The sequence below is a fragment of the Zingiber officinale genome, chromosome 3B, assembly GCF_018446385.1.
Source record: "Zingiber officinale cultivar Zhangliang chromosome 3B, Zo_v1.1, whole genome shotgun sequence".
NCBI classification, from domain to species: domain Eukaryota; kingdom Viridiplantae; phylum Streptophyta; class Magnoliopsida; order Zingiberales; family Zingiberaceae; genus Zingiber; species Zingiber officinale.
The window spans coordinates 42981331-42994080 of NC_055991.1; the positions used below are offsets into that span (position 1 = coordinate 42981331).

General features: G+C 37.6%; 1 protein-coding gene across 2 annotated transcripts in view; it reads left to right on the plus strand.

Moving 5' to 3' along the window:
* The first annotated feature begins 1241 nt into the window (after window positions 1-1241).
* The window catches only part of LOC122056439 (casein kinase 1-like protein 1), a 34642-nt gene continuing 23133 nt past the window's right edge, over window positions 1242-12750 (plus strand). Inside the window, exons 1-10 of one of the 2 annotated variants that reach the window (XM_042618393.1) lie at window positions 1242-1436; window positions 1532-1609; window positions 1695-1735; window positions 2762-2831; window positions 2915-3063; window positions 3140-3235; window positions 3316-3386; window positions 6807-6868; window positions 6982-7045; window positions 7132-7216. In XM_042618393.1, the coding sequence (XP_042474327.1) occupies window positions 1534-1609; window positions 1695-1735; window positions 2762-2831; window positions 2915-3063; window positions 3140-3235; window positions 3316-3386; window positions 6807-6868; window positions 6982-7045; window positions 7132-7216 (714 nt within the window). In that variant the 5' untranslated portion in view covers window positions 1242-1436; window positions 1532-1533. The remainder of the gene's footprint in view (window positions 1437-1531; window positions 1610-1694; window positions 1736-2761; window positions 2832-2914; window positions 3064-3139; window positions 3236-3315; window positions 3387-6806; window positions 6869-6981; window positions 7046-7131; window positions 7217-12750) is intronic. The other variant, XM_042618392.1, reaches the window with a different exon arrangement.

Genomic DNA, 12750 nt, shown 5'->3' on the forward strand with positions numbered 1-12750 from the left:
AAATCTTATCCCGAGAGTCCAAGGTGCCTCCAACAGGGTTCAAGGCGCCTCCAACTCGATCTGCGGATAAAACTTTATCCAATCAAATGCTCAGGCGCCTTGAGCAGGCGCCTTGCTACGGTAACCTCTGATAACTTTCGCTACAATATTTTCCGGCTTCTTTGACTCCTTTTCTTCTTGGCTTAGCTCATTCTTTGGGTGATTCGCCGATGAATAGGGCTCACCCGAATCCAATTCCCGGCCTTCTCCTCGAGCAGCCTTCCATCCCGGCTTAACGTCCCTCGAACGCCGCGCACGCTCTTCACGCCCACCGGAGTACTCTTCCGCAGCTCTCTCGTCCTTCGGACGCATCGAGCCCGTCGGCTCCCTTCCCGTGCCGTCCTTCTCGCTAGCTGCGTCTTCCGCTCGACTTCCTGTGCTCCTAAGCTCCTACACACTTAGACACAGGGATCAAACACAACAGGATCTAACCAACTTGGTTGATCACATCAAAATTACCACGGGGTACAACATATGAGACCCATCAAAATATTGAATTGAACATAGCCTCAGACCTCCTAAATAATTAAAGTTAATGTTAAACGAATGTGAGAAAATGAATATGTTAATAAGTGACATAAGGATTTTATATTTTTTTATGAGATGGTGAATGTTAAACGGAACATTAATCTTTTAATTTAGTAAAATATCCCTTAAATTTTTAAAATGATCAAAATACCACTTGAACCTCTCACAACCTTCGAATTCACCAAATGAAATAGTTCCGTGCCTACCGTGTGATTTGCGTGTCATATTAATTTTTCATGAGATCTATTTGGGAAATATATTTTTTCCACACACCTAAACAAGGGAGGAAATCAATTATTTTATCGTGAAATCTTTTTCTAAAATTGAAAGAAAGAAAAAAAAATGCTGTTTGGTGCAAGTAGATAGATAAAAGGGTAATATTAAATGGTCAAAATTTGGTCATCCAGAATATATACATACATGTGTATGTATGGATAATTTAGTAATATCATATGTATATATTAATTACATGTATGTACATGTATATATTATGATTGGGAGATAAAAATTTTTAGCGGGTCAGATTCTACCAGATTACTGTAGACAAAATTACTGTCCCAATTTGGTAAAATTTCCCTCAAAAGCAAAGAAATAGTTAACAAACAAGCACCGCGACCGCGTACGCGTACAAGCGAATGGCGATGGCGAGGATCGCAAGGCGCATTATAATTGCCCCACGTCCCTGTTCATCCAACTGCGGCACTTTAAGATATTTCTGCGCCCCTTTTCCTTCCATCCCCTCTCCGCTTCTCAACTAATCCAACAGCAGCACCAAACCATCAGATCAAGCCTTTCTCTTTAATTCCGCAGTGTTTCTTGTTGATTGCCTCAGGCACATCTCCCTTCACTTTTTGCGTTTGTTGTTTGAGGTTCTTTTGGTGCTTAGATTTCATTAGGGTTTGAATTCGGCAAAAAAAAAAAGTTCAGTTTTTTTTTTCTTCTTCCTTTCCGGTTTGTGTACCAGTTATGGAACCACGAGTTGGCAACAAGTTTCGCCTGGGTCGTAAGATTGGGAGCGGTTCCTTCGGCGAGATTTTTTTAGGTTTGGATTTATCAAACCTTGTCTGAAAAATTATTTTGCTCTTAGTCTAACCATTAATTGTTGCTCTTTTGATAACTTTTTCTAGGTACTAATGCTCAAACTAATGAAGAAATAGCCATCAAACTAGTAAGCAATTCTATGTGGCTTTTATTTGTCGTTCTCATACTTAATTTACAGAGAAATTCCAGTGAAAGTTCATTGTGTACTAGGAGTTGCGTTTGAATTAATGATGTATGTTGTGTTTAGCATCACTTTGGTATGATGATCTATGGCCTACAAGAAAGTTGAGGAACTTAATATGGTTGAGATTGGTAATCCTTGACCCAGTTGGATCATAGGCTGTACCAACGAAATTATGGCATCATCTTTTTGTTTTTGACATGAATTTGGTATATTCAATAGGTGCTTAAGGTTTGACAATTTTCATGGCATAAGGCTTGGAGAGGAAGGTGTGAGGGGTAGACGGAGATCACTTTAATCAATGTAGTAAAAAATTATTTAATTTATTTGAACATTACAATTATTATAGCCTTGCATTGAACTCAATGAAGGATACAATTCATGTAGTTGACTTAAAATTATTTGGACAAACATGGCTTGATGATGATGATAGGTCAGATTATCTCAAATTGTAGGATTTGAAGATTTAATATTGCTGATTAATTCATAATATTGTGAAGTTAGGAGTCTCCAAATTAATGCCTATGATGAATGTGTTTCACAATAAAACAATAATCGAGATGGTAGAAGAGTGGTATGTATTGAGGATGGACTATTTTGCTTGAACTCTTTTTTTATGTAAAAAATTTCCATTTAATGTTAGTTGATCATTTTTGGTTGTATGTATGTGCTCTTATGGTCTTCTTTTTCTCCTCTCCTGGTTTCTGTACGAATCACTAGTAGCTCATTTATGTGAGATGCTCCAATAAATATCTACTTTGTTTGTTTCAAATTTAAGTTAATGTTAAGTGACATATGGAGTAACATGACAATCATGTGGGGTCTTGTGCGTTCTCACAAGAATAGCATATCATCTATTTGATAATTCCACTCGAGTGACTTTGATCATTATAAACCATTATCATCCTGCACAGTGTTTGTTTTTCCTTTTTGGTGCATCGAAAGGTTATGATGATGCCGTTTGGTTTTCAGGAAAATGTCAAAACAAAGCATCCGCAGCTGCAATATGAATCAAAACTTTACAGGATCTTACAAGGAGGAAGTAATTAAAATTTAATACTTCTTCATGATAAATAAATGCACGGTCATTGTTGGCTTCATAATTATTTTCTCCTATTATGGTAGCTGGCATTCCAAATGTGCGATGGTTTGGCATAGAAGGAGATTATAATGTTCTTGTTATGGATTTGTTGGGCCCAAGCCTTGAAGATTTGTTTAATTTTTGTAGCCGAAAACTCTCTCTGAAGTCTGTCCTGATGCTAGCTGATCAGATGGTATTTCTAGCTTTTTATGGAAGTGATACTTGTTTTCTTTATGATATTTTCTAACATTTTCTGATTTTTTTACTAGATCAACCGTGTTGAATATCTTCACTCTAAATCTTTCCTGCATCGAGATATCAAACCAGATAACTTTTTGATGGGCTTGGGGAGGCGAGCAAATCAGGTGTTTCACCAAGTGTACTTATGGTATTCCTGTTCCAAACTTCCATTGCTTGTACATCACATGACGTGTTTTTTTTCTAGGTCTACATTATTGATTTCGGATTAGCCAAGAAGTACAGGGACACCACAACCCATCAGCACATTCCTTATAGGTAAATTATATTAGCAGACTAAAATTTTAATTTAATTACATGGTTAAAGAAACTTGTTTATTCTTGATTTATGTTTTGTATTTGATGTGATCTTATTGAATGTTTTCTCATTGCTTGATCACTTAAACCTACCTTAGTTTTATTATTAGATCAAAATCCTTATCTGAGTGCATGGCAAAGGAATTTTTTTGTGCTTGATATGTGTTACTGCATTTCATGTTAGCTTAGATATCTAAATTGAGGTGGCGTTTGGTTAACTTAGATATCTAAATTGAGGTGGCGTTTGGTTAACTGATGGAAATGATTATGGGTATAGGTTTGATAGTAAGGTGGAATGAGAATGGGAATGGAAATGGAAATGAAACCCACCTAGTTATATGGGTTTTGTTGATTCCAAAAAATTTAGAAATCATTCCCAAATTGTCATTCCCAAACCCACAAACCAAACACTATATTTTATTATCATTTCATTCCCTCATTCCCAAACCCATCAACCAAACACCCCCTGATTACCTATCTCCAACTTGTGCTATTATAGACGACTTTACAAATGAAACTTAAAGTTTGAATTCTCTTGGTTAATCAAGAGATCTCATACCAAATCTGAAACCAAATTTGCAGAATCTCAAACCTTCTCTACTAAATGGGTAAATATGTTTTGACTCTCCATTTTTGCTTGAAGGATTGCTTTATGAATATTAACCTTTGTTGAAAATTATCTAATAAATACCTGAGAAAACAAGTGATATGGGCAATTTGCCACTAATTTTGAGTCATTGGATGGGTGACACGCAAAGTTTAAAATCTCGATCCGTGTCGAGGTTTCAGTCCTAGATCGGAACGATACACTTTCAGTATTGTATTGTGCCTTGTTGATACGGTTTAGGTATTTTTTATTTATATATAGTAACTATTAGATAAATATGTTTATGGTGTATAATTTAAAAATAAATTGTATATTGCTTTTATATAAGTTCTCCATTATTGAACAACTTAATATTATTAAAAAATAATTAAATATAGTTTTCTTTAAAGAAAATGCAATAACTTGAATTAAAATTGATATGAAAGCATTGGTTCTCGAGATTAAATAATCATAATTATATAAATTAATACAAAGATGCTATTTTCTATAGTAATTTTATAAATTAACTATTTATTCATTTAATTAATAATTAATTTAAATAATATATATTTAAAATAGTAAAAAATATTAGAATATCAATTAAATATTAAAATAGTAAAATAAATAAATAAATTATCAAAATATAAATTTGATTTATTATAATTTTTTATAATTTTTAAACAGAATTTAAATTGGTAAAGAAAAATTTAAAATATCAATTAATAAAATTTATTAATTTTTTAAAAATTATATATATATTTTATTAGGATAATTTAATTAGGGTTTATGAAAGACTCTTCGAAATATCACACTTGAGTTGGGAATTGTTTTAATTAATTAAATTTATTTTCCATTTTCGGCGAACAGAAGCTCGTGCGCGCGTGGGACGCAGCCGGCCACGCCGGAGGTGACCCGCTATGCCTCTGGCGTCGTTGGAGACATCCTTCGACGCCTCCGACACAGCCAAAAGCGTCCCGAGATGCTTCTGGCATAGAAGCGTCCCGCAACGCTTCTAGCGGCGTCGGAGGCATCCTGCGATTGAAATCAACCCTCCTTATGGCGCATACCACATGCGTGTGACACACGACGAAACTGTAATGCGTATTGTGTTGGTTTCGCTCCGCCGTTGGAATGGTAAAAATTGTCCGTGTCAAGTGGCACCAAACGACATTTCAATCACTGGTGACATGTGTGAACTAGGTGATCAATACTGTGTATGATTCAATTCCTGTGTCTCAAGGATGAGTTGGAAGGATACACATGGTTGGTAAAGGGAGTCAACGCCAAAATCCACCAAAGAGAAGTTAGAAGGATATACATGGTTGGTCAAGGGAGTTCATGCCAAAATCCACCAAAGAGACCAGATGGATTCACTTGGGTGCTCAAGCTACATAGAGTTATGTTATTGACTAGGCATAGGCTTTGATGCCAATAGAATGAGAACCAAGGCTGCATGGAAAGAGACTCCCAGATAGACCCACTACCATAGCTCACAGTGCTCCAACTGATCTTTGGGTGATAACTACTCATCACTTCATACCGATCACCTAAAAATTTGACACTTCAGCTATTAACCCTGTTCTACTATATCTTACGATCCAATATTGGTTAAATCTGAGCCATTTAAAGTAATTCCACTTCAACTCACCTCTGTCTAGTTGTCTATGACTTGGCCAAACCAACCCACTTCAACAAAACTCCAAGCAGTTCAACTGTATTAAACTCCACTACAACAAGGCAAGGCGATCATGTTTGTAGTTTCCTCTTTAAAAAACTGCTTAATGCTGGGACCACAAGTTTAGAGGTCCCTTTTGATGCAAAGGTAGGAGATGAGTGGACATGGTAGGTAGTTTGCTCATTTGAAGGTTATGACAGACACGATGGGAATAATATTTCCTGATCTTATGAGGGGAAAGGAAGAAGTGCTAAAGGACATGGATGGGAGTGATGGATGATTTGAGAGGTAGGTATGAAATTTATGAAGGGTGGGCTGAGCTTTCACATCCTAGGAAGAGGGACAAGAGTGTTTTGGAAATCATAAGTAGGTAGATTGATGGTAAACAAATGTGGACCAGGGAGGAAGTAAGAGTGTTTCGAAGATCAGAACTAGGTAGATTGAAAGTAAACAAATGTGGACCAGGGAGGTGGAAGTAAGGCAGAAAGTAAAGCAGCCATGAGGATAATACCCTTCTCTTTGGAGATTCAGGAGTTGTATGTGAATGACCTGAGGTGGGTACAAAAGTAAAATTTTAAATAGATCATTGAACAACTTGGAGGTGAAGAAAAGTACAGAGTCTTAATTAATCAAGATTAATCAAAGGAAAATAATACATGTGAGTGAAGAGTGTACAAATCTGAGTAAATATGAGCAAAGAACTTCTGCAGTAGTAATTAGCAAGTGAGTGAATGTAAACCAGTGGCATAATTTATAGAAAAGGATTATTAAGCAAGGAAAGAGAGAGACTAATTGGGTGCTTATCTTTTAACAGATGTAATGCTCATTTTAACCCAACCAAATAAGATCAAAAGTGCCATTTTTTCGTTAACCATCTTCTACCAGACACTACTCGATTCTACATTACCACCCATGTTTTGGACATGATTTTAAGACTGGCAGCATAGAAGTGCCTTTTGTTCATTGGGATCCAACTCGAATAAGACCAAAAGTGCCATTTTTTTCTTTTTTCTTTTTGTACTCCTGTACCTGATAGTACTTGATTTATGTCAATTAAGCATATTCGGGACACAATTGTAAAAATACCTTTATTATCCTCGTACTTTTGCCCATACTACAGGGAGAACAAGAATTTGACTGGAACAGCAAGATATGCTAGCATAAACACTCACCTTGGAGTTGGTATATGCATTATGCTGACATTATTTTTGCACTTCATTTTAATTCACTATTAACGACCTGCCTTATTCCATTTCCCTTCTGAGTTCTGACTGCTTTACTTTTGTGGCTATTAGAGCAAAGCAGGAGGGATGATTTGGAGTCTCTTGGATATGTTTTCATGTATTTCTTGAGAGGAAGGTTAGTTCTCTTTGACATTAATTCTAATATGAATGCACTCTGTTGCATGTTCTTTCTATTACTGATTGTACTTGTTCCATTGGTAGCCTCCCATGGCAGGGTTTAAAGGCTGGAAATAAGAAGCAGAAGTATGAAAGAATTAGTGAAAGAAAAGTTTCCACATCTATTGAGGTAAATTGCATATAAGAGATATAAACATGAAATTTCCAAATTTTGTGAATCTCACTTAAATATATTAGAGTTATTAGGTTGCTTGAACTGTTATGCGTTCTGAGTTTAGTCGTATGTTGGATATTTTAGTTATTAGTTATTTAGAGTCTATATATATCTTGTAATAGTTATCTTCTAACAACAACAATGCAATATTTCATCCCTATCAGTTTGGTACTAGAGTAGACTTTACCAGACAGTTTATTTTACTTATTTAATACCTCTAGGAGGAAGCCACAATTTAATTTAATGGTGCAACATTCCCTCATTCCATCATCATAAAATCTTAATTCTCCCTCATTTATTGTTGCCATAAATCTGTACCTCCCTGTATCTCCAAAACTTATATTATTGTTGTGGTTTCTGGCTAAACCATCAGTCTGCAGCAAAAGGTGATAATGCTAACCCTAGGCGGTCAATATCGTCGCCCCCCGTTAGATATAGGCAGGTAAATCATGGGGGCTTTAGTAGCTAGACCATTAGTTGTAGCAAAAGGTGATTAAGCACATCCCAAGCGCCCCCTCACAGCCCGTCCTTAGGTTATATGAAGGGAAATAAATCACGAGATCAACTTATACCCGACCGCCAAGTGGTTAGAGGGTGGGAGGGCGAGCTTACACAAGGTAGCAATGTAACCCAGCCAACACTGAGGTTTCTACTGATTAACCCCTCCTATCAGCTCCTTGAAAAAAAAAAGAAAATGATAATCCCAGTTAGCCTTATTAACTATTCCTGGAGTGACCGGTCCGGCCCCACGGAAGTTTCTATAGAAGTTTCCCACCGGCCATCAGGGTAAATCGGGAAGTGCACGTGGTGGCCAGTCCAGAAGCCCAGCATCCTTTGGTTACACCCCCCATTTGGTGAAGTTGTTCTTGACCCCACCTTACCAATGTTTTGCCTCTTTGTTTCCCTGCTGGCATAAGACCTAACAACCTCTTCCTCCTAAGAGGCAGACAATAGTTGCTAACTGATCAAATAATTTCTAAGCTTGTTTGACGAATTTGCATAGTCCTCCTTCGTCCTCACTATTGGTGCCTTTGCCCACATTCTTTCTAGTTCGATTTCACTTGCCTCCATCAACAACCTCAAGATTTGTTCCCTGATTCTAGAATGGCTTTGTTCTCCTTACACAAAACCAACAACTGATCTCTTCCACAAGACCAGGTGAAAATCTAGTGGGTGGATCTCTTCCACAGAACTTAGTGACAGGATATCATTTTGCATATTCAACTTACGGTTGAAGCAGCTTCTAGTAGGGTGACTGAAGATCTACAAGCTTCCCTTGGTCTCCCATCACAATAGAAGGGCACAGTTTATCTCACTCAATAGTGGCAGCCAATCCTTTCGCTATATCCTTTTTAATCCACAATTTCTTTTGCAATCCTCATTGTATCTTGATCTCAGAGGCATAGGTGAGGTTATACACAATAGATAAGGGTGACACATACCCAAACAAAACTAATGAGTCTTGGTCCAAGATGAGAGAGGAGGGTCCACTCAAAAAAAGGGAGGGGGTGTGTAAAGAGAGGCTGCAAAAGAGCTGATTGAGGAAATGACGGAAACTAATAAAATGGGTAGTGCTAAAGAGGATAAAAGGGTGGGAGTTAGGAGCCTAGATCTCCTAGTCCACATTTTTGTGGACCAGGGGATGGATCATTTTCAATTGCGGCCGAATCATGGCTGCGATCTAGTTGCAATTGGTCGCAATCCCTCCATGGGTTCACCGTCTCCTCCAGGTTATAGTTTGGATCCAGGCAAATGGCCGGAGGCCACCCCCGCTCGGCGCCTACCTAGCCACTTGTCCACTGTCGGCAGCCTCCGGCCACCCACCTTCACCCAAATTATAACCTGGAGGGGACGGTAAACCCAGGGAGGGATGACAACCAATTGCAGCGAATCGCGGACACGATCCGGCCACAATTACAAGTGGGTCATCCCTTGGTCCACTTTTTTGTGGACTAGAGGATCTACTCCCGGGAGTTAGGCTTTAAAAAGAAATATAATTGCAAAAAGGGAATTAACATGAGTTTTAACAAAGTTAAGAGAAACAAAAAAGTAATACATCTATTTTTCACAATTCTTTTTTCTTCTTTATGTCTTGATGTAACGCTAGTTTATGTTTCATCATTTTTCATCTGTTTTGTACGTATGATTTAAGATGAGCTTTGTTATTGTGGTCATTTTCAGTATCTCTTCATCGCTAATTTCCTTATTCCTCTCAGAGTAAAATGATCACAACTGAGTTTTCTCCTACCAGCATTTCTCACCTTTCAAAGTAGATGATTGGAGCCCAAAGACCATTTCTGTTTGCAAGCAACAGCTCTATGTCCTTCACCTGCAACTTTGAAATGATAGATTTGTCTCTCTCTCTTCTAGTTTCCTCTTTTCCCAATTAGATGTCAAATATTATACAATCTTCTTTCAGACTCGTTTCTCAGAGTAATATTAGCTTTTATCCAGTTCCTCTACTAATATTAACTTCTCATCTCCAAAGTAGATATTAGAACCTTTGTCTATCTATTTTACTTTGCAATGACAAATTATCATTTCATTCTCACAAACTTCAGAAACCTGCAATATCTTCAGTTTGAATTTGATGGGCAGTTACAGTAAGCTTTTATGAGTTCTATGAAGGCCATCGACTTTGTCTTTTGAATATTTCTATTAAAGATGCCATCAACTTGAATCCAGCTGTCAGTTATTTGAAGATCAATCTAGATAGTCACAATTTCAAACCCTGTGCTAGTATCACATCTTCATCTCCATGATTGTTAGGTTTTTTGTCAGTTATTTTCTTTTATTTAGTTTTTTATTCTTGCTTATATAACAAGTTGGGTATATATAGAAATGATATGCTAGGCGACGCTTTGTGCGTGACCGTGAGCGATGCACATACGTGACGTTGCTAGCTCGATTTCATTGCAAAAAAATATTCCTTTTGTTCTCTCACCCCTTCCGCCTTCTATTCAAAACGGCGAAGGAATTTGGCCAAATCTAAATTTCTCTCGCTCTTTGTCTCTCTCTCTCTCTCTCTCTCTCTCGCTCCTTCGCCGTCGTCCGTCGGACCTTGCGCTCCTGCCGGGAAAGTAAAGCACCTCCCTTGCTCTCTCTTTCTCTCCCTCTCGCGCTCTCGCTCCTTCCTTCTTCATCGTCGTTCGTCGGACCTCGTGTTCCTGCCGGGAAAGCAAAGCAAGCTAAACCCACGTTACAGTCGCTTGCTTGTTCACTAGCTGGCTGGTAGCTCCCCAAACTGCCACCGAACACATAGCCGACGTCGGTTTGCTTAGTACCCCTCTCCATTCTCAATCGTAAGTCTTTCCACTCCACTGTCTGTCAGCTTTGTACAATTTTAGCCTTGATAGATCCTACTACATGGTGTAGCAGTTACTCTCGAGTAGTTGCTACACGGTGTAGCAACTAATATCGAGTAGTTGTTACACATTATAGCAGCTAATCAGTAGCTGTTACAACGTGCAACAGCTTATCGGCAGTAGCTGCTATAAGGGACAAATAAAAACTGGATTAATCAATTGTAAATCACCTGCAAATGTATTGTTAAGTTGTCTAGTGCACGTTGTAGTAGCTAGTCGGTTGTTATTGCTACAATATGTAGCAGTTGTTGCTGCACGTTGTAGCAGCTACTGCTGCACGTTGTAGCAGCTAGTTAGCAGTTGCTGCTACTCCCATGTAATTTGCTAAAACGTGAAAGCGAGAGACTAATTACCCTTTTGTCGACGCTTCCACGACCACTACTAACCCATACTAAGTTCGTGAGTAGCCATTGTTGCTTCATCTATCAACCTCACCGTGACGCCTGGTTTTTGCCTTCGAATCTTTGTCCTTGTCGTAAGTTATTTTAATTTGACTCTTCACCTAGCGATTAGGGTTTAGACTTTTAGGCTTTATATGGTTTTTGAATCGCCTTCTAGAATAGCGTAGTTACCTCTACGAGCATTTAAATATTTTCTTCTAATTATTCTTCATGTATCATTGAAATTTTTAAATTTATTTTGAGCTAAATATGTTATTCTCTAGCAATGGAAGAAACCTGTTTTACTAATCAGCTATACATTCCCCAAGTTGCTGAAGATCAAAAACCATGAATTAGGATGGAATTTGCATCAATGGAGGAGATATTTTCGTTCTATAACAAATATTCACGAGGAGCCAGATTTACTGCTAGATTAGGCAACAGTAAGAAAAATAAGAGGACAAATGAAGTTGGATGGAAACAATTTGCATGTTTTAAAGAAGGTCATAAAAATGATAAATAGAAAAAAGAAGACAGTAAATGGAAAGAGCACGTGGCGAAGTAAAGACTGGATGTAAGTAAAAAATTTCACTTGTAAAAGAATAGACCTGGCCAAATTGGATTGTCACAAACTTAATGGAAAGTCGTAATCATCCACTCTTTTAAAGGTGCATTTGCTACGCTCACATCGTCATGTTTCTAAAGCCAATAAAGTATTAATTCAACAGTTTTCGGATGCTAATGTGTCAACTTGTCAACAAATTCGAATATTGGAGATAGATTATGGAGGGCCTGAGCATCTAGGTTGCACAGAAAGAGATATTAAAAATTTTGAGAAAGAGCTAAGAGATGAACAAAAGGGTATTGATGTCGAAATACTGATTGAGTTATTTGCAGTTGAGAAAGAGAAGAATTCATCCTTTTTCCTTGATTATGAAACTGATTCAACTGAAAAATTCACTAGGTGTTTTGGGGCGGATCATATATCAAGGACGGCGTACAACGTTTTTAGTGATGTAGTTGTATTTGATACGATATATAACACCAACAAATATGGGTTGATTTTTGCACCCTTTGTAGGAATTAATCATTATCATTAGAGCATTGTGTTTGGTTGTGGCTTGTGATGAGAGAATTGAGTCTTTTGTTTGGTTGCTTAAGAATTTCATAGAAGCGATGCCTAAAGGTCCACCAATTGTGATCATCACTGATCAGGATCCCGTGTTGACGAAGGTCATTGCCCAAGTTTTCCCTCAAACAGTGCATCGATATTATTTGTGGCACATACTCAATGAATTTCCAGATAAATTACCCCTTTGACTTTCGCAACTATTATCAAACCATAAAGGATATCATTGTGAACTCCTCAACACCCGATGAATTTGAGAAGTCATGGGAAGAAGTTATCAAGTGTTCTAGCTTGGAGAAAAATGATTGGTTGTCATTGATGTATGAATTACAACAAAGGTGGGTTCCATTATATTTCAGCCATGTCTGTTCTGCTGAAATGTCAAGTAGTCAGCGATCTAAAAGCTTACATTCATTTTTTAAGGAGTATGTCTCAAATAAGAACTCATTGATGGATTTTATCACGATTTCAATAGGGCATTGCGACACTTAAAACATAATGAGTTACTTATCAACCATATTGAAATGATTGAGCATCACAAGATTAAGACAAACTGACCTATGTAGCAGTTAGCCGTCGAAGTAGTTGCTACACCATTGTAGTAGTTACATGTCG